At 39.2% G+C, this 22,986-nt stretch overlaps 1 protein-coding gene across 5 annotated transcripts in view; it reads right to left on the minus strand.

Annotated features, from left to right (window-relative positions):
• SPHKAP (SPHK1 interactor, AKAP domain containing) overlaps positions 1-21,513 on the minus strand; it is a 70,367-nt gene extending 48,854 nt beyond the window's left edge. For 3 of the 5 annotated variants that reach the window (XR_009727211.1, XM_061365202.1, XM_061365201.1), the window contains exons 1-2: positions 21,159-21,513; positions 2,957-3,059 (exon numbers count right to left, since the gene is read on the minus strand). Coding sequence is in view for 4 of the 5 variants with exons in the window: in XM_061365202.1 (XP_061221186.1) it covers positions 2,957-3,059; positions 21,159-21,220 (165 nt within the window). In the remaining variant the exon portion in view is untranslated. The other 2 variants (XM_061365199.1, XM_061365200.1) reach the window with 2 other exon arrangements.
• Positions 21,514-22,986: the final 1,473 nt, after the last annotated feature.

Consider the following 22,986-nt stretch of genomic DNA (forward strand, 5'->3'; position numbering starts at 1 on the left):
GATGAGGTGCATGTGTTTATATAAAATGAGTTTGCATATGTATTTAATCTTGGTGGGATATTTGTGTTTTTAAAGTCCTTATACTGAAGTCCTTATAGTAAAATAATGGATGACTGTAATGATCAAAAGTTGAAGGAGTAGGTCTAAATTAACAGGGCTAATTAATCAAATGCAATGTGAGAACTGATATCCCTCAGAGATGTAACTCTATCAGTACATTCTGATTGCCATTTTTACATATAAGAATATTTTCAATATATACTGAGCTGGTCTGTACCAAAGGATAAGAAACCTAAACCTGTACTACTTCAGCTGTCAGTCAGCATCCTTCTTTATGTAGCCTGCACTTTTAAGGCAAACAGTATCACTGGCCAAAATTTCCTGTCCTACCTTATATTTCATTCTTTTCTAATTGAGACAAGTTCTGAGCCAATCCCACTGACATATAATTTAACAATTTTGCTGAATTTAGTGAGCTTTCTTCTGATTTGCAAAAGTACAATTGAAAGCAGAGCTGTATTCATTGACCGTACTTATGTGTAACAGCTGCGCACACTATACTGCTGTATATCTGGTTCAGAGCAGGATCATCACACTCGGAAAATAATTCAGGCTGAATTTGCATCATGCACTAAATATGAAATCAGCACTAATTCATGGTTCTAAAAAAAAAGTTTTCCATTCTTATCTAGAGACTCAGCCGTCAGCATTATTCAGTGTGTTGTGAATCAATGAACTAAATCAGCCTCTAGCTGTGTGGATTAGAAAAGTCACTCTTTCCCAGAGGAAAATATTGCATACAAGTTTAGTGTAACAGCTTCCTGCTCCCTGATTTAGATCATAAGACATTAAAATACAGTAAAAATCTATAACCGAGACAACATTAGAAAGGCTCTGCTCCACAAATGAAACATCTGCGCCTTCATGGCTTATCATCTTAATTGCTTTGGTTAATTACTACTCATCAAAAAAAGATATGAAAGTGGGACATACAGAATAAGATGAGATATCAAGGGGCACATCTTGTGCATTTTTTCAGATTGGTCTGTATTCTAGCAGGCCACATTTCACATGGTTTCTGACAGGAGCCGTTCACGTCAAATACAATTACTCAAACCTGCAAGGCAACTGTGTAAATTGTTCTCTTGCAGCAGCAACCCATAGTGTTCCACTCCACCACCAATTACACATCTAACTTAAAAAATCACTGAAACTAGCAGAGGCTAAAAGAGAGGGTAATGGGCTGTTTTTCATAATTTTTCATCCTTTTCCCCCCCCCCCAAAAAAACAAAAAAAAAAAAAAAAAGCAATGGTAACACATTCTGGGACAATGCTGCAAAGAAGCCCAAACCATCCTGCTGTTTGTCAGAAGAATTGGTAGAAGTGAATCACTTCTTTTACTGTGCCAACAATCATAAAATTGACTTGTGTTACAATAAAAAGTTAAAGTGTAAGGGATCAGACACGTGAAGCTGCTCAAAATCTTGTGGTAAAGGCTAGACTTTAAAAGAGAGAGGTGCTTCTGAAGGTGACCAAGCTGGAAGCATTTGTAAACACAGTGGTGTACCACTTCAGTGCTGGGCCACTGTCCTTCAGTCTTACACAGAACAGACAACTCTGAAATGAAATTAAAATCTAAGATCTCCTCCCACACAGTGCCTATATGAAGATTCCAATTACAGTCAGCAGCACTTTTTAAAGATCAGGTACTTTTTTGCAAATAAACAAACCCGTTGACCAAATGAAATACTGACACTTTGTCTTTTTCCCATCCTGGTGGGACTCGGAGAAGCTCAGTCCCAGTGTACCCATCACTCTATTGAGTTCTTTTTTATATCATGATTTTACATTTAACAAGATTTCTGTAGACAGGCAATACTCATACCCCACAGCCACAGTGTGGTTCTTCAGGATGGTGAAGATAAATCTTTACCTTCTACATGTTTTATCTTTCTCTCTCTCTCTGCTTACATATATAAATATATGTAGTTGTTCTTTAAGCAAACAAACAGACAGAACCACCTAACAAACCACAAAATGGAAAACATTATTATTACTGGTGGAAGGAAAAGAAAAAGAAAGGATTGTGGGAAAACTGAATGAAATGTGAAGTTTTATAACATTTCTGTGTTAGAACAAATGCTTTCTCATCAGCTCTAGAATTGTGCCTGTAGGAGTCAATAAATCTCTGAGGATTATTGCAAAGTGAGAGATCAAAGATGTCCTGCCCCCCGCAGTAGATCTTTGGTAGTGCCTCTTTCCCTCAGACTATACAGCCATAATCTGGTGCTGCAGAGAAGGAATAAAAGCAATCACACATGGTATTCACCTGTGTCTTTCCAGTTGTACTGAAATTACCTATATGCACAAAATAATGTCGGTCATATCTGGCTTCTTAAACATGCAAATAGGCATCTTTCACGCCCCCCCCCCTCCCCCCCCTAAATTACATAACTACATATAAACCTATTTTGAGGCAACAAAGCCAGCATCAGTCAAATCTATATGACCTCCTGGTTTGCTGAAAACCTTCCCAGTCAGATACGAGGGAAGGCAGAAAAGCTATTTCATGAAGGACCACTCCATTGTATTGGTCTGGGAGAAGGAAAACTCTGGACCCTCAGACTGGGTCCCAGAAACTTGCCACCTATTGAAGAGCAGTCCTGAAGGTATTCTTTCCATGCACTGCTTTTATTTCATATACTCAGTTAATGACGGAAAACAGAAATCTTCAGGGGGAATTATCTCCCATATATTTTAGGGCCAGACCATTATAGACCAGGCAGACAAAATTGTAAGTTACCATAACAGCCCCCCCAATTTATTTTTCTGTATCAGTCCTTTTTTTTAGGAATTGGTTAATTTTTGTGTTCTCCAATAATGACAAAAGCTAAAAAGCAAAACTATAACTTGGGATGTTATCTTCTTTTGATTATAACGTAAACATAGATGTTACCTTCTTACATGCTGTGACAGAGCTTCCCAAACTGCTTGCCGAACTCTCTGTGCTGCTGCCTTGGTGCTCTGGAACTTCATGCATCAGCGGAGATTCAAAGTTGCTGAAGAATAAAAAAGAAACAGACACCCCAAAACCTTTCCAGTGACTCAGCTACATAGATACCTCAACTGATAGCAAAATGCAATTCAGTAAAGAGATGTGACTCAGGTTATAAGAACCTGTCTATACTCTCCTTGCTGATGTCACTAGCCTATTTATTACTTTATTTTATGTTTGGTTTTTTTTCATTTTGGCAGACTCTTCTGAGCTACTTGTACTTTGGATATAAAATAGCAGACCAATGTCTTTTGAAGATTAGAGGATAGCATACGGCTACCTATAATCATATTTGCCTCTCTTGAATGACACTGTAAAAAGTGGTACTAGCTTGTTTTTGTAAGCAGGCATCTTGGAGCAGCAAATGAAATACCCTTTGTATTAATTAGCTTGGTAGAAAAAAAGAAATATTTGCTGCATTTTTACCTGCCCGGATAGAGGTAGAGGGGTAGTAATTAAAATGTAAAAAACACAACAGGAGCGATTGAATTCTGTAATCTAGATAGAATAGCTTGATATATAGCAGGTTTGGAGCAAAGGTAAGTCATGCAAATTCTCTGTTTTGAGAATGAGTTACATACAACAGAGGTGACAATATTTGCTTTGGGACTGTGCAGATGTGAAATACAAAATCATAGAAACAAGTTCCCCCAGCCAAGTAATTTGCATGTACAGCTGGTACCACCCTTCACACTTATTTTGGAACAACTCAGGCTAGTCTTGGTAGATTTCCTTCCATGTAACAGTCTGCCCTGGGTTCAGCAGTAGCAGTCATTTTTCTCCTCCTTAGTAGCTGGTGCAGTGCTGTGGTTTTGACTTTTGGCCTGGGAACAGCACTGATAACAATGATGTTTTCAGTTGCTGCTCAGTAATGTTTAGTCTGACCAAGGACTTTCTGAGTCTCATGCTCTGCCAGGGAGGAGGGGAAGCTGGGAGGAAGCAGAGACAGGACAGCTGACGCAAACTAGCCAAAGAGGTATTCTATACCACAGTGCATCATGCCCACTATATAAACTGGGGGCAGTTACATGGAAGGGTTAGATCACTGCTCGGGTTGGGCTGCATATCGGTTGGCGGGTGGTGAGCGGTTGTATTCTCTTCCTTTGTTATTTCCCTTATCATTATTATTATTGGTGGTAGGAGCAGTGGTTTTGTGTTATACCTTAGTTACTGGACTGTTCTTAACCCGTGGGAGTTACATTCTTTCGATTCTCCTGCAAACTTTCTGAAGCTTTTCTTTCTGGACACGGTGTGATTACAGTTAAAGACAACTCAGTGCTAAAGGGATATTTCTCCAGAAATCTGCTAGGGAAAGAATGCCCTACACATTCAAGTTCTGCTTCCCAAATTGGGTCGCTAGAGTGCCTTTAATTTATTGCAAGCCATCTATGAGAAGATATGTAACACATTGTGATAGACCGTAAGAGCCAGCCATGGCTCAATAAATAGTCTTTCATCAGTTCCAACAGGCTAACAGACCATGTGCAATTTCCTTGTGTGCTCAATTAAAGAATAAAATACGTTTTCATAAGTCACCTTTGCTGGAGCTTAAGCCAATATGTTAAGAGAAGGCTGCTTCTACTTTTAGCCCCAATCCATCAATAAGGCTACCCTTCTCTTAAAGATTCTATATGTATATTTCACCTGATACTGCTTAGGACCAGTTACGAATATAGGACCAGCTGTGAATATAGGACCAGCTGTGAACTCTCACCTATAAGTAACTTTGTCAATAAGAATTTTGTTGATATATGTGGTTCTATTGTGTAATTATTACTTTTTTTAAAAAAGTAATATCTGTATGTGCTAGATCTAGAAGTGTGAATGAAGAACATAAAACTAACTTAGCACTTATTAATTGCTAATTGGGAAAAAGCTTCATAAATTGCTTGGGAGGATTGAATACAGATGCACAAGTGAGACATGTAGGTTAATTGACTTCACTTGAAAAATGTGTTAACACTTTCTAAGATACCAGCAACATTTGTATCTAAGAGGCAGACTGTTGCCTGTTTACAAAATTCTGCTGTAATGCTCATACTATGTAGATAAATGGTAACTTTTCTGGGCAGTAATTTTTTTGGCATTTGACAAAGCAAAATAGCATTTTATAGGCCTTATACAGAACTCTTTAACAAAATAAGGGACATTAAACATATGAAGATGTTCTGATTTTCTACGTTCATTACAAATAAACTGTCATATTCAGAGGGTCAGATATTGTATAAGTTAAGTGCTCTCCTTGGGAAGTACTAAGTACAACTCAGTACTCACAGAAGAAGCTGTGCACTGCCTCTTTTTATAAGATGCACCACTTCTGCAACCTAATAGTAAATTACAAATGGAGTCTGACCTGTAGGTTGAAGTACAAGAGCCATTGTTTTCTCCTGCTCTTCACTGAAAAACAGTGGTTTTGCCATCGCTTTGCCCTACAGGGAGTTGATATGCTGACAATGTCTATTGGCTCTCAGCTACACTGTGTGCAGGCAAAGGAACTTCTAGTGCATCAAGTGTTGCTGAGTCTAAAAGCACCAAAGATGATAGCATGGCCACTAACTGAAGGTCTTTTTTGGATCTTAATTAAGCAGTGCAAATAGAATATTTGTACATTAAAGCATAGCTGGAAAATACAGTTGAGAAGTGATGTTCTGGAGTATAAATAAATTTGTGCTATCTCTGGATGGTGCTTCAGTAAAGGGTAGCACATTATGTGTTCCATACAGAAGTAAAGTTGTCATCCTATTCACATGGAAAATGAAAAAGATCTTGAAAATCTTCTTAATCCTTCAAAATCTGTGTTGTTTCCAAAATAAGCCCACTTTTCACTTGTAAATACAGAAAAGTTTGTTAAAAGTGCATTATGAGTGAAATAAATGTTACACAGCCGAGTCTTCCATAACTCAGGAAGGTGCAGGATAGGTTCTGTCTAGATACCTTTAGATTAATGAGTCGGTCTTTCAACATAGAACACAGGGTTGACTTTGCAACATCTTTTTTTTTTTTTCAGTTATCCCAGATCAAGGTTTCTTTTTCTCTTTCTTTATCCCCTTCTAAGCTTTATTTTTCAAAACGTGTATGATTTTTCAAGAGACCCTCCTCAGGCCATACAGCTCTGCCACCTTCCCTCTGTAGCAAATCCACTAAGATAAACCTACTTTTCATTAACTCCCCAGAGAAAAACTATTCTGTCTTTGAGAAGCTGCCTGCCCTCATTAGTTTCTCAACAGCAGGAGGCTGAAAGAAACTGCTGTGGAGATGTAGTTATCTCATCATCAAATGATAGCTCTGTATTCACCTACTATGTTCATTACTTCATGCTAAGAGTTTATACAAAGCTCTAGCCATTTTGATACCTTTAAGGCATATGGCAAAGATCTGAGTCTTTTCACTATAAGTTAAAGCAAGCTGCTGAAGGCTTTAGGTCCTAATTCTCACCTTGCCTTGGCTTCCCTTGTTTGTTATGTGACAGAGAATGCTCATCTGACTTAGATGTCCTCATCTAATTTGGAACTATCACTGTAGGCCATGGGCATAAGAAGCAATCTCTGTTAAAGGATGGCTCATGTGAGAAATCCTAATTTACAATTTAGTTTTTGAAACTGAAGCTGGGAAACTGGACCTATGACCCAGTGTTAAAAGAATACAGCATTTTCACATTAATATGTCCTTTACCAGAAAAGTCTCCACAGCCTCTCTCTGTTTGCCACCAGGTGCTGCCTTACTGATTCATGAATTTGACCGATACTTTTTTCTTACAGAGCTAAATGCTCTCATGAAAAATACAAACTTTTTTTTTTTTTTTTAGTTAGAGGACGGTAGCAAATAGTTACACGGTTTATGGCACTAACTGCAATAATACATCCTTTATTATTGAACAAAATGCAAAACAATTGCTTCTATTTTCCTACTAAATAATTCAAAAATACTGACCTTGATGACTCAAGACTCAATTAAAAAAAAAGCCCAAAACACCACATCTTCTCCTAAAAATAATTATCTTCTTTGCAGATGTGGCAGATGGTGCTACATCAGCTAAGATAAAGCAGTTTGAAGAATTCCCCAGGTTATCCCTAAAGAAAATTAATCTTGTGAAGCAATATCAGAAACTTCAATTTCCTACCATCTTGCACAAGCATAACCAGCTTCCAAAAATTTGCTGTGCAATAATCTTTCCTAAGGAGCAATTTCAATAAATAATAAGTGACCATTACATATATTTTTTGAACCAATCTTATCATAGCCTAGTGCTTTTCATCTTTTCATTATGATTCCTAATCTCAGCATTTTGAACATATAAAACATATTGATCCATGAAAAAGATAATCTTGATGAAAGAAGCAAACTGAACGAACACCACAAGGTTTGTCAGTGCAGTTTACTCCAAGCTATAGTAGGCTACATCTGTAATGTTTTGCTAATATTTGTACTGAATACCATGAACAACAAAAAAGGCATGAATTTCATTTTGGAATAGAAATTTGAGAAAAGTGAAAGCATGGCAAAATACCCTAGCATATTCTTACATTTACACTCACAAATGTATCTGAAAGCTTCTCGAAAATTGAGGAAGGCAGCTAGGTTAATCCAGACCCTAAGCAAGCAGCAATTTTGAAAGGCATGCAGCATTCAAAGAGCATCCCTTAACTTCAAAGCCTTTTTGAAGTGGACAGACTAGTCACACTCTTTCTGCATGCTACCTTTCATATTTTACAATTTAAAGTTTCACCTTTACATGTAAACAGGTCAACAGTTACTAGCAGTAAAATCTTTGGATGTAGCAGTGTCAGAGTTACTATTTTAATCCATATAATAGTTTTTTATTCAGTCTGAACCATGTGTATACTTCCATCATAGCACAGATGGTTAGTCAAACAGAAATTCTATAAATACCTCAAACAAATGTCTTTCTTGTTATGGATTTAGGACCCTTATGCAGAATATAATCACTGGCAATATCAGGGTCTTATCTTGCAAGGTACTTCGCAGGGAACTGAAAATACTGAATACTTTCCATCATTATCATATCTGAGTGTCTAACAGGTATGGGATTGGGTTGGTAGTTTTACATATCTGCACTAAAAAGAGTAGAAGTTTAAGTGTTCTATATTTGGATTGCTCATTTTTTAATGTCTGTTGGGTACTCCTGATTTACATTTCATTTTTGTCTGTGACACAGATGCAAAAAGCCAGGTCATTAGCTGTTTTAATGAAAAACAGGGGCAGAGAAAACATAACCCATACCACGGTACACCACACAACAAAAAAGCCTTTCCCTTCCATGTTTGTATGTTCATAGAGCCCTGGATGCCTTTATTCAAAACCAAAGACAAAAGGAAAAAAATCCAAAAGCCTCTGCAAGCATTAGCAATGATCAGTCTTCTTTCGAATCATGTTTTAAAAATACTATAAATGAACGGACATGTTTTACTGAAGAATGAATGTAAACCAAACTAACTTTTATATGATCTATTTAGTCCTTCCTTCCCTTATTTACTGATTGAATTATCAAAGGAAAAAAACAAGGTTTTATGTACAAGTCTGACAAACGTCCCCACGTTCAATAGTTATAGCAGGGCATAGTCAGATGAAAGAGGCAACAATCAAATCATAGAGTTGGCTATCAGGACCTGAATGACAGGTGACCGTGTTGAGGGTTTTTTTGATGTTTAGCTATATTTCAGTAGTTTGCTGACAGGGAGAGAACCCAGTGTCAACTGGGCTTTTGCATATAGCAGATAGTCATCCTGCCTTTTTCCCACCTATCCCTGGTTTTGACAGGACTTCAGGACAATTCCAGGTGGACCTTGTCATGCTGGCAGAATGGCTACTTACTAAGAAACCCTTCTAGATAGGACAGGCTTGGACCTTGGTCAGAAGAGACTACAGAAAAAGCACATGAGGAACCATGAGATCTCTTCCTGGCAGGGTGCATAAGGCAGTGAAAGAAAATGCCTAAAATGAGATGTAGGGTGCAGTATTGGTAACAATAATTTTTGAAAAGTTCCTAATTTGAGGATTTTTAGAAGGTATAAAAAGAAGCCCTGGATCAACAACTAGAGACTAGACAAGGTCTGATGAGAAAGAATAACTGAACCTGGGAGAGATTAAGGAACAGACCCTTAGATTCTTAGAGGACCAAAGGACTGCACCTTACAGAGGTGGACTGAAAGATAGTCAAGACTGCTTTTCTGCCTTAAAAGCAAGGAGTGTAGATCTAAGATTTATACTCGCATCTGGAGTTCCAGGTAGATGGGAAACTAAGACACTCTTGAGATTTGACTGCAGGAAAGATAAGATTCTTCAAACTAATTATTCTGTATGTACATAACTTAAGTGGGCACTGCTGATCAGGAAGCAGGCAGTGCTGATCAGGAAGATGGTTTTAGAGAGATAAAGACTGAACTCACTATATCCAGGCAGAAATATTACAGAAATAACAGTTTTGTTGCCTCTACAGCAAAACAATAGGTTTGCTACTATTTAAGCCTACTAAGTCAGCAAGAAGAAATATATCAGAAAATATTCTTAAAAAGGTGTCCCACAAAAAATTCCTTATTCACTTAGCATATGCATGCAACAGCACTTTTCCTTGTGCTATAGAAAGGAGGGCAAAGAGAAAATGCTTGGCTTTCACCTCAAGCAAGACAGTTCATGACTGTGTATTTATTAAGCAACTTACATTATTACTACACTTTTGATGCCACAGTCTATTCTTAATATAGATTATGCTATTAGTGCAGCACACTGTAATATGCCAAGGGTGTGATGCTATTTGACCTTACTTCTTTTAAAGATAATAGAAAAAACATTGTGACATAGCTGGAAATTTGGTCCAAATTAAATACATAACAAATGTGCAAGAAGCTCCCACAGATTTCAACCAGAAATGGAAATTCTCAGCATTTTTCAAGATGAAATCAAAGATATTGCAAATTAGGCTTTCATGCCATAAACCACCAAGTAATTTTTAGTCTCTTTTAAATGTCTCTTGTATCTAACAAAAAGCTTGTGTTCTTTGACTGCTCCTCTCATCCTTTTGCTATGCGTAAACTGTCAGGTTGGCACTTCGGGGGAACCAGTAAAATGTGACATAGGAAGAAATGGGTGATTTCATGTGGAGGATGTTAATCTTGGTTTAACTGATTTGCTGAGTATTTTCTGACATCTTGTTTATATTATATAGCCAAACCTCACAGTCAGGCATCTAAACCTGTTTTGCCATTGGCCCATTCAGTGCATTTCTGATTCTGAGCATTAAAGCAACAAGAGGCAGCATGTTCAATCAAGTATTTCACTGACACCTTTCCTTAAAGTTTACCTTTCAAGATTCAAATCTACTCTATAAAAGCTTTTCATTCTTTAAATTCAAGACAGATACTGAAAGGGTATGTGACAAAGATGTACATAACTTAAAAGTAAATGAATGTCATGATTTTATTTGGATAGAAAATGCATGCAGCTAATCAAAAATTGCTCGATGTTCCACTGTTTTCCTATTTAGGTTGATTACAAATCAAACAGACTGTAAAAGTGTAATTGAAATTTGGTAGGTACTCAGGATTATGTGCGTGATAAGAAGGTGAACATTGCTTTAACGTTTTGAATAGCGTGCTTCTAATGTTTGTCAGCTTCTGAAATAATTTGTACCAGATTTCCTGTGAAATAATAAATCTGTCTTTGGAAATCTGAGATTAACAGAGGGCTGACTTGTCCCCAGGCATGTTAGGGAAAAGCTTGAAAATTTTCCACTGTCACAAAATCACTTTCAACCAATTTAAAAAAAGGTAAAGAGCAAAACTGTTACTGAAAAGGGATGGTGATACTGGAAAAACAAATTGTTAAACTCTGAATCTGAGTTATACAACAGATTGAGCTCTTGGAAGAAAAGTGTGTGTATGACCAGTCAAGAGGCTATCATGCTGCATAATGTTCTTCATTGCAAATCATAAGATCTTAGAATTGACTTCAGCTTAGTGTAGTTGAAGATGCAGTTTTCCATATCACAGAAGTTAATGTTACTGAATACTAAAGGAAATTATAATAAAATATTTATTACAACTGCCCAAAAAAATGTTTAGAATTATAATAGTGTTCAGGAAACAGTACATTTTTGCATCAATTAATGATAAGTAAGACAATAGGCTAAAAATAAGTGTCTTCATCTAAAATGTTCACAGAAATTTCTTATTCTCTTTAGTACAGTACTGCTTCTATGACCACCTGCAGTCATATATGTAATCTAGTTAAAATATCAGGATATATTATGAAGTTATTTTAATGCCAAAGAATACATTCTGCCATTGCTTATTCAAAACATTGCTTATTTTATTTTAGACACCTGAAATATTCCTGAACAATTCCGATACACTACTAATATCAAAAAGGAACTAAAATCTTAACAATTTTGATGCTAATATGTCAGTAAATAGCAATCTATGGTAAGATAGAAAACAAGGCCTCAAAACCCACTTGTTGAAAAGCATGGAGTTTTTTAAAAAGCAAAATAACTTTGTCTGAGATGTAAATAAAATGAAAATACCTCTAATTATCTTGCCATCTAATATGATAAAAATGATTTTGTATAATTCTGTCAAGATACTACAAATATTGTCTTTATTATGTCTTTATTGTGACCTGCAGTGTGTAATGAGTACTTGCCTAATTAGTATTACATCAGTATTGCATTTACACCTAATGCAAAAATATAACCCAGACCATGTGTAGACATGGGTTTTCAGTTATCCATGGAGAAATCAAGAAGCAATTTGGTTGCGGGGAATCTGAGAAAGATTAAATTGCTCTTTGATGTTACTAGTTCTTTTTCACGCTTGGTCCTTGCAGATAGAAGTGTTTCAATTAGATGTTAGTTCAGATACAGACAAGTTCGTTCTCACCACAATCCAGGAATGATCCTACAATATCTGCAGTGAAGCTGACCATGCAGCTGGATTTTACAGCAGAAAGGGTATCTAAATTGATCATGTGCATCACAACCATTATCTTGTCCTGGTTTCCCTTATGAAAAATAAAAATATTGCAGCATGAAATGTTAGTATTTTATAATGCATCCTAAAACACCAAGTGACCATAACTCACAATACTAAGAAAGACGAAGGTGCTTACTGTCTCTGGGGCAGTGATGTTACACTGTTTCAGCAGAGCCCAGCAGCTGGCATACTCTTCGTATTAGCTTCATTACCAGCAGAGTTTGCCTTTTGTTTCATGTCTTTGTGTGTGTTTAGGTTTTACTCTGATCAGCACTGCAAAGTCCAAGCTCATTTAATTCAAAGGAACAAAAAAAAAAAAAAAAAAAAAAAAAAAAAATGGGAAAAGAAAAAGAAAAAGGTATGAACTCTAAATCCAGGTTTTGCAAAGTTACTATTGTTTTACTAATGGAGGACTGCTGTAACAACTTCAGCTGGAGAAAGATGTGGTCTGATAGTTCTAGCTCTGTGTATCCAAAAGCAATCCATGCCAAAGTAAACCTCATCCTGTGACCTCTTGTTTGTTTGTTTCGTTTGGTTGGTTTGTTTGTTTTAATTTGTCAACTTGGATTATTATTTGTATTACTTGTTGATGATCCATCTCTACATTTGAAGTGGTAACTCAATTATTTTTCTAATAAAGAGTACCCTAAAAGCCATGTCTTCTGAATCAGGAAATTATTTGTTGCACTCAGCAAGTATGTACTTATCTATGAATTAATTTTACTTGTATGAAATAAAAATCTGCTACTGATGGTAGTACCCAAAGACACCTCTCTCTTATACTTGGATATAGCTGTTCCACAATGTATAGTATTGCTTCCCACAGTCTTTTTCTTTGCAATTTGTGTAATTTATGTAATGTAATTTATGTAATTTAAAATTTATGAAATTAAAAAATTACATGTATGTAATTTTTTAAAGTGTCAAAATTTTGTATTTGGTAATTATATTAATATTTTAATCATATCATGCAAGCCACTGATACAGTTCATATATGCTATTTACTTTGAAGAATGTGAATAATGGGACCTTTGGTTTTCACTGAATTTATGGCACATATTGTGCTCAGGATTGAATTTATTGGCAGATACAGTGTGACCATTTAACTAAACTCCTTAACAGCTGTGCTGTTACTTCTGTAGTTTTACATATTCAAAGAACAATTATTTTTTCTAGTTGATGGGAGGGCATTATTCCAGAATTTGTGTGAGGATGATGGGTTTTTCATTTCAGTATCACAGCATGCAAATCTTTCCCTTTTCAAAATAAATGAGCTGTTCATTTTTATTGGATGTCTACGATGGTATTGCACATTTTTCATGGAGAAGGAAGACGCTGCCTTGATAACATAGAGGAGGAACAGTCTGTAAGTACATTGTTGAAATGTTACTTTGCTGATTTGATCTCTTCACTTTTCAAATTGAAATAGCATAGACAGTTATAAATGAATCTTAGGGGGAAAGGATTTGAACTGAATTTAAACACAGCTCGGAAAACCAAGAGACACCTTTTCTTTCTCCCTTTAATATTCTTAAGAGCCACTGCATGTGATGAACAGCTCCACTGCTGGTGATGTGCTGTGCCTTGTATATGGAATTCTGATAACTATGCAATCTTGCAAGGACTACAAGAGGACTATCTAAGTTTTTCATTGCTGAAAGAAAATACAAGTGCACTTCTATGTAATGTTCTAAGTAAACTGAGCCTTTGCTGAAGTAAAACTTTAGTATCCAAGTTTTGGTTACTACAAAAACAACACTGCAGCTCCCTTTGGCCTGCTGAAAGCTGGTTTTCCAACAAACTGGTCCCTGGGCTGAATGGTTACACTCAAGCTTCCTGGACTTGCCTAACCGAGGCCCTGTGCTGCCAATACAGAACAAAATTAACCTCCATTCAAGAAAAAAAAGACTACAAATCTAATTGGTTACATAGTTGCCACTAAGTAACTAATTCTATTCCATATCCAACCACATGCCCCTCTGGTGTATCCTTGGGGCAGCCAGCGAAATTAAATTTTTATTTAATTGGATAAATTATGATCCAAGTCTAGGCCTCCAAAACTCCATGCATTTTTCTGTTTGAAAAATTTTAACTGTAACACAAAGAAGTCTTACTTCAGTGAATTATAGATTTTCATCAATTCATATAATCAATTAAAACTTTTCCAGACAACAATAAAACTCCTGTAATACTTAAAAACTGGTTATTACAAGTGCATACAACCAGCTCAAAATAGAGCATAGAGGGTAGGTCCCCGTCTTAAAAGTGACCACTTAAGAGTTATAGTTATACTTGTTGACTAGTTCTGAATTTCACTATCAGGGGCATGTGCACTGCGGAATGAGGTTCTATGTTAGAATCTTTTAAAAGCCCTTTTTCTTTCAGCTATAAATTGAATTTACAGAGGAAACTTTCTTATGGAGTTGTCAAGAATAATTAGATATATAATAAATTGTGGTGCCACAATCAAAAAGAAACATATCTTTGAAAAAAAGACACTGACAACCTGTTATGTGTCATGGGTGTTGGCAGCAGACATATTTAATAATAATCAGGCAAGTCTTGAAGTGAAGAAATATAATAAAGAGATTAATGAAAATGATCCAAGGTTGACAAGACTGAAAAAGAAGGTTTAAAATTCATACTGGGCACCAAATAAATCCTAGCAATCATAGCATTAAACTGCATATAATAAATTTGTACTTGCCATTAAAATAAAAACCAGAAATATCCAGTATAATTTTTTCCCTCTGTTTTCAGTGAAGCAGGAAGAAGGGAAGGTGTATTGTACATGCAGTCTGAAGCACTATGCAATCCACTAGGAAGCAAAGATGTGGTAAAAAAATAGGGAAGGAACTCCCAGAAGTTCCTGACACTGAGCTCTTGATATATGTGAGCAGTTTCAAAGTGCATTGTCACTACCAGTGGTAGGCTGGCTTTCCTTTCCTGCTCCTCCCTAGAGAGCACAGCCAGCACCGGCCAGGAGCTTGCACAAACATGCAGGGAGAAGTGGAGCTGCTGCTGTATTTTATCCAATGGGTTGGTAATTAAAGCTACTGTTTTTATGTAGAAGTTTTATTCATGTTTTTCCATCTGAGAGAAAAATAAACTGCCTATTCCACTTCTGGGTGGATGCTCAAAACTACTTGGCTATTAGTGCTTTAGTTGCTGGTCCTGCATGTTGAAGCTGTTTCTGCATTGTCTCTGAGAGGCAGCTGCAGCATACCAGCCAAGCCTGAACAAGCGTAATATAGAGCAATGTACCTGGAGGAACCACTGCCAGAATCCCTGTGATCCCAAGTTGGTATCCTCAGTGGAGGGAGCTCTCCTATCAGCCTGTTCCTGCTCCTCAAGACCTCTAGCACAAGCCGCTCTGCTGTTCTGACTTCTGGCTGTTAAGGTGCCAACCATGGCTTAAAATACTGTTCTTTAGAGGCTGCTCTAATCTACAACTTTCTTTGTCAGGGAATGACAGCTGCATGAGGGAGTGACCTGCAGCAGGTTTTATTGTCATCCACAGTACAATAAAGGCTTCCACCAGTTTAACTATGCCTCCCTCCCTTCTACTCAGGGTGTAACTGAAGAAATGTAACAAGAAAGAGTAATTAACATAGGACTGAGGAAGGAGGTGGCAAAACTCTGCTAACCTGATGATTGTGCTTACAGTGATTAGTGGAAGGATTTAAATCATTTACAAAGTGAACAGGATAGCAACAAATTATGGACATATCAAACTGTCACTGATACTTTTTAGGATTTCTCACCTCATTCCTAGGGGAAAGACACTTCAAAGAGGAGGGGACTGAATGATGGAGAAAAATGGGTTGATATATGTAGACAGAACTGCGAACAGAGTGACTGACACTGCAGTCAGAAAGGGGAGAAGTGACGTATGCGAGTAGAGCAGGAACTGAAAGACATTAATAGATGTGCTCAGGAAAAGAAGTGTGAAGTTCAGGTAGGAGGCTAGGGTAGCCTCGATTAAAGAATTCAAAATAGATTAAATTGGTAAAATAAAGGAAGAAGTGGAGATGCAAGTCTGGAAATAAGTAATCTGGTTTTGTCACTGCAGTGCCTACTGGGTTAGTAAAACAAAGAATGGAAATTATACAGGTCATTTATTTACTACTTCTGCAAGTGAAGTAGTAAAGAAATCCCTCACTGATACGGTTTAGTTGTGGTCTTGGCAGTTGGATAATGGTTGGACTTGATGATCTTAAAAGTCTTTTCCAACCTGATTCTATGATCCTAACTCTCCCTCCTGTCACCCACAGTCCCACTCTAAAGTGATCAGATTCCTCATCCACAGACTTATGACCTTCAGCAATTTAAGTTCCTTCTTGGTTCAGCTGAAATTTTTCTCCCCTGACCTCACTGAAGGAAAACATATCTGATAATTGTTGTCTATGTTTGACAACATAGGTTAGCCAGGTTAATGAACTGTTTAAAGTAATCCCCCATAAAAACAGGATGCAGCATGTCATTTCAAGAATTCCCACCACTGACAATCAAACCGACATTGTAAGAAGGTAGTGAAATCCAAAATGATTGCATAGCGTTAGATAAATTTTCTGCCCACTTCGCTCAAAGCATCTGGTAAATTAATTGCTAATTTGCAAATGAAAAGCATACCCAGCACATATTAAACTGATTTCTCTGGTTGGGCTGCAGTACTGGTTCTGCACAAGCGCAGAAAAGGAGATTTCATCCTCATATGTGATATCAGCTACTGTTGTAATGCATGCAGTTCTCTTGATAATGAAGTTCTGATATTACACTCTTGTTCAGGGGATTTTTTTATTTCCCTTCTCTTATTTAAATGAGATCTATAATACATTTGTTTCTCTTCTTCTCATACGAGTGGAAAAATATGGAGACCAGACCTGTAAGCTATGTCTCACCAGTCTCACCAAATACCACCCATCATCCTCTGTCTCTGCCAATTTAATTCCACTCATCACTGACAGTTGTTCAAAATAAATTCTTAGTACTGATTCCTGTTGGTTTATGTGCTGCTTTTCTTTTTGTTGTTGCAGTTATTATTTATTTATGATTTCTTATAAGAAACTGTTATCTCTAGCTTACACCCATGACTGTTGAACTTCATAATTTGAGTCTTTGCCTAAAATTTTTTCTCCTTAAAGGACCAAAGCTTTATTTAACTTGTTTCTAAAAGCATCTTAGTAAGACACCAAATCTGTTTTCTACGTTATACAAGATGTGTGCTTTGCTGGACCACAAGCACAGCTGTCAGCTGAAGTCTGTGACATTAGTGTTACTGTGTAAGTTACAAATGGCAATGAGTGGGTGCCCCCTGCTTACTGTCTGTAAGAAAGGTCTAATACAGCCTCAGCTTTTTGATCTCCTCTGAATATCTTAACTTACCTCTTTGCATCTGTGGTAGACCCTAGCATATTCCTCAGTAGTAAAAAATGCTTGGTTTTCAATACAACCATATAAAACTAGAAAGGCTTTTCTTAACCATTCTCTGAGCAATATGTGCAAAAGTTTTCTGCCATGCCAGGTACCACTGGTAGGTAGCAGAGATATTTCATTCTGTGTTGGTGGTACAAAACTTTTAGCTGACATTGTTTGGGCTTGTCTTCTCATGGTTTAAAATACACAGTCTATACTTTTCAACTTTGTTGGATGGATAGGCATTTTAATTCTTCTGAATTAGTGTTCAGTCTAATATTGCTTCTAAGCTCCAGTATTGTTTCTAATTATGAACTGAAGAACACTGATTATCCTGCCTTTTCTTTCTAGTATTCACACAAAAGGTGTGCTGAAAACATATGCCAGTCCAAAAGACATGTCTGAAGGTCAGGTAAGACTAATTTCAGATATACAGCATTGGTCAAAAATTGCATATGTATATACGTTTAGTTTCATAAGCTTGAGCAGAAAAACTGCAGTTTTTACCAAAAGTAGTGTCTCTTTCCTTAGGCAGCTGTTCAACAGCATCCCAAATAGTCACTGGCTTACACAAGGGACAGAAGGACAAAAGTTCGTGGCTCATACATAAGAAATTCAAGTGGTTTTCTTACTGCCTCTTACGTGAGGAGGCAAAGTGTTAGATGCATGATCTTAATGTGGTTTTGTTTCTCCATCATAAAAACTTCCAATAAATCATTATCGACCACAGTTCCAGCCTCTTGAGTTTGATGTGAACCAAATATGTCTCTTAGCTGCTTGAAGAAAAGGTGATAGCTACCAGTTCTGTGCAGTTTTCTGCAGCTGCTTGTTTGATCCTCAGAATAAGCATTCATTGCAAGAAGCTACTGCCAGAAATGTTAATTTATCAGTAGATGCCCAAAGGCCACTAGCCTGCTCTGCTGGGCTCCACAGTGGCTGCAAGGCATCCAGACCTGGGGCTTATGTTTTTGCCTTGGATATGGAAGCCAAAACAAGGGAAGGTATTGAGCTGGAACTAATATGCACTTTTGGTTTACGCTGAACTCAGGTAGTGACTGTTGTGTGTGACAGAAGAGTAAGCAAGATGGGCAGAGCTGCAGCATTGGTGAGTGAGACCAGGTGTGAGTAGCCACAAAAACAGTCCAATGCCCAAATTGAACCTGTAGGGAAGATGCAAAATACTATTTGATTTATAACAGTTCACTACTGAAAACTTTCTTTGGTAACGTATGTAAAGCTACGTCCTAAATGCTAACACTCTTTGTATTTCTTCACAGCTGCTGTAACTATTTCCCAATTAAAGTTACCCAAATATTGTGGACATGATGAGCTGAAGGTGTGTGAGGACAAGTTATCTGTCCCCTGGATTGTCAGGTGTGCTTTTTTCCCTATGGTTTCCTGGTGAATACAGGAATGGTCTGAATAAATTATTTGCTGTTCTGGTCACCTTTTTTTCCTAGAGTCCTCTGACCCTTATTCAGGGAAAGAATGAAGTTTACGTAGTTGTTCAGCAAAGAAATGGCTGCCTGGATTAACAAATAACAAGCAGCTGTCAACATTGCAGCTGCAGGAGATAAAGAGGTGACAAAGATAACCGTGGTTCTTGATAAAGGAACTCTGACTTGCTTAAACTATAGAAGGAAGAAAAATCACTCTTTAGAAAGAAGAAACAGGTTTGCTGTTTGCAGGAATAAAATAAACCTTGGCCTTCCTACAGAAATAGATTATGTTTTTTGGGTAATAGGCCTAGCTGAAGTGAAGAGATGGTCTGATGGCAGAGTTCTGGAGTGGAGTAGAACTGGTTTCCTCAGCTTTACACAGTGATGAAAAGCCTAGCAACAGCTGTGTGGAGCCGGAAGACGTTTGTACGCCTATGAGGAGGTAAACATGTAACAATGAAAGTAACATCATAAGCAAGGGAAGTGACAGCTTTTCTATTTCTTAATATCTTTAAGACTGCCTCTTTAGAATATCTGTTTTATCCTGACCCAGGTTACTGGGGTCAAGATCACACTCTACCTATTTTTTTGTTGCAGAGTGTGAAATATCAGATCAGGTAACCTAAAAGTCTCTCTGGCCTTACACTTTGAGTCCCTGACTTTCAGACTGTGGCTTCCCATAAAATCCTAAACTTTGTACGATCACCTTGATGTTTGGTGTGTAAAAGTTGCATATAAAATTGCTCACCATGATTAACAAACTAAATCCTTCTCACCTCCCTTGAAAAGCCAAGGCAAAAATCAGGAAGGGCTATTTCTGCATCAGGTGGTAAAAGTTTATTGATATGAAACACTACTCTGTCAACTCTCTTTTGGGGGATTGATTTAAAGCTTTTTTTTCTTCCAAATAAACAAAAGCAATCTCTCCTGCAAGTAGTTATCACCCAATTTAAGTGCGTCCTCCTGTCCCCCTGCCAGTTCCTCTTGAGTATTCAGGTTTCACTACCTTCTTTTTATGGCTGTGTTTTCTCTGAACTTCATTATTTGTACCCTTCATTTCTCATTGGGACACTGCACTGGAAGCAACGAAACCAAAACAAATTGTAATAATTTGCAACATATGCTTTTTATCTCTGATAGTCTCTATCATACTTAAATGCTACAATTTCTATAACGCTTTCTGTCTGCCATCATCAAAATGCAATTTACTTGTGATTGTTGAAAATTATGCTTAACCACATCTTGCATCTCCGGCAGGCTACTTCTATCTGTGCATCAATTTCCGTCTTGAAGGAAGTTTTGCTCTAATCTGCTGTTCATAAGAGCTATAAATACGTGAGCTGGGATAAGAAAAGTACAGTGATTTTTTAGCTTTTTCTTCCATTGTCAAATCCTCTGATTCACTAGGTAGCGTACGTGCATCGAAGTGGCTTAAGCACAATCTCCTTAAGGGTATTTTATTAAGCACTAATTAACTCTTAAGAAGCTACGGTATGGAAACCAGCTGTTGTAGGAAAATCAGATGACAAATCCCCACTTCCCCCCACCCCCCCTTTATTTATATATATAAATATATATAAATATATATATATTCTTTCAAGAAAAGCCCTTTAGTTTCTGCTTTTTGTGTAGGAGTAAAGCCATGGCGGTTGACCACCTTCTGGCGCGTAGCTGCACATCCCCATCCCCTCTGGAGCTGGACACGAATTTGCAGTGCCCGTTCCGGCTGCTCTCTTCCTCAGCTCCAGCCCGGCCTCTCCCGCCGGCAGCGGCTCCACACAGCCGGCCGCCCGCGGTCATTCGGCCGCGTTCCCCCACAGGTACCGCAGGAGCGAAGCTCGGAGCCTCCGCGGCCGCGCCGCCGCTGTGTGCCCGCTCCTCCGCTACCGCTCTCAGACGGGAGACACCGCTTTCCTGCGGTCTGCCGTGGTAAGCACTGGCAGGGGTCCGCGGCGGAGGGCGCCCGGCGCGGCTCCTTACCGGGAGGGGACCCGCCAGCTCTCGGAGCTGTTACTCACCGGGCAGGCAGCCGGGACCCGCGGGCGCCCGGAGCCGCTCTCCAGCGGGCAGGCACCGGCGGCAGCCGTCACTCGCCGAGCAGGCAGCGGGCACCCGAGCGGGGACCGCAGGCAGCCGTTACTCGCCGGGCAGGCGGCACCGGAGGTGTTCCTCGCCACAGGCGGCGGCAGCCCCTTGCGACGCGGCGCAGCCCCAAGCGCGCAGGCGGCGGCTCGCGGGGAGGGGCGCGGGAGCGGGCCCTACCTGGGCGCGGCGTGCTGGGGGCGGCCGCGCTCGGCGGCGGCCGGTTCGGAGCGGCCGAACATAGCGAGCTCGGCGGCGGCGGGACCCTCCGCTCCGGCGCTGTCGGGCCGGCAAGAGCGCTGCCCCGGCTCTCTGCGGTGCGGCGACTCCCGGCCCTGCCCTCTGCCTCACTCCTCCCCTACCCTCTCCGGCCGCCTCCCCTGTCCCTCCCTCACGGTAGGGCACTCCGGCTGCGGCGGGCCGGGGGCTGCGCTCCCTGGGGAATCGGTCAGCGTGGCCCCCCGCCCGGGGTGGTACGGACCGCGGTGGGTCCGAAACGGTACCTCAGGCACGGCTTGCCCTGGCGAGAGCTCTCACCCGTGGCAGCGCCGCCCCTGGGACCCTTCTCACCTGCGACCCGCCGCCGGGCAGCTGATGCCCAGTCGGAGAGTCGGAGGGAAGAGATGCTGGAGACGGCTGGTCGGGGTCACCTCGGTTTCGCTGAAGTGATGTAGAGGGCTGCGCGGAGCTCAGGACGCCTGAAGAAGTTGCTGGGGTTGTGCTGTGTTTGTGGTGCGGGAACTGGGACGTGACAGCGAGGTGCTGGGTGACTCCAGCGAGAAACAGGCTATCGTTGCTGACTCCTCGTTGTGAATGTCATGATGCTCTTAGAGCCCCAGCCCCGTAAACCACGTGATATAAATGACGGGGTTTTCTTTCCTTCTTAGATGCAAGACTTGATTTAGAAAAGGAGCCTACTTAGTTAACTGCAACTTATATCCGTTTTTGACCTCTTTTAGACATTTTTGTCAATTGCAGCAGTTTGTTGGTTTTTTTTTTTCCCCAAGAAAATACTGAATGTCTTGTGGCTTGATTTTGTTGTGTTTGCACACCTGCATCTGAGAATCTGTGCAGTACAAATTATTAGAATCAGTTTATAGTCGTGCAGAGGTGAGATTAAAAGCATCTGAGTCACAACTGATGCACGGTGCAAACATAAGTTGTTTGTGAAATCCAAGGTGGAGAGTATGCAGAACCTCTTGGGTTCAGTAGGAGTTCTTTGGCTCAGGTGTGAATTTGCAGGACTGGAGACAACTGTCATAATGTTGAACTTGCTGTCAAGGTCCGCTTTTGCTGAGATTTGTTTTCAGTACGTTTATGACCTAGGTCAGAGCCCAAGGTCTGCTTTATCAAGTAATGGGTATTTTGCTTCTATTAGTTAGCAATCACCATGCTTGACAGAGGAATTGAATAAACCCATTGCAAGAACATAGACATTTCCAAAAATACTGCTAGAAGCTTGACTTGGGTATGGTGAGCCCTCTTCTTTAGTCATTATAGTGTTCAGGGATTGTCTGAGTGAATTCAAAGACAAAGGGCAGGTGGCAAGGGCAACTAAGGCTGAGCTTTGACAACCGTCTTTAATTTGCAATAAAGATTCAGTACTTCTCTTATTGAAATGTGTAATTCCTGTGTCTTTGTTACACTTTGCTGTTCCCTTTAGTTGCCACGGTACTATGAAATTCTGAAGTTCACTGAGTTTTGTAAGGGCTTAGGGCATGTAGAAGGAATTATTTTATATATAAACTATTTTTGTTCTCTTCCAATTTACAGTGCAGAAATTTCTTTAATCAACTTTGCAGCCAGCAGCATGGTATCATTTAACTACTGAACCAACATTTTTCATTGTTAAAAAGGCTACCTGAAGGGTTTGTTCTTGATTTGCATAACCAAGAGGTGACAGTTTATTGTTAATTTTTAAATATTTCTTAAGACTTTACGTTATAGATATGGATTAGCCCTACTGTCATAGCAGTCATCTGTCAATTTGTAAAGTGACAAATGAGAG

Source organism: Neopsephotus bourkii, unplaced genomic scaffold (assembly GCF_033783945.1).
Source record: "Neopsephotus bourkii isolate Nb327-2 ecotype Australia unplaced genomic scaffold, CSIRO-AGI_Nbou_v1 NB_1279, whole genome shotgun sequence".
Classification (NCBI taxonomy): Eukaryota; Metazoa; Chordata; class Aves; order Psittaciformes; family Psittacidae; genus Neopsephotus; species Neopsephotus bourkii.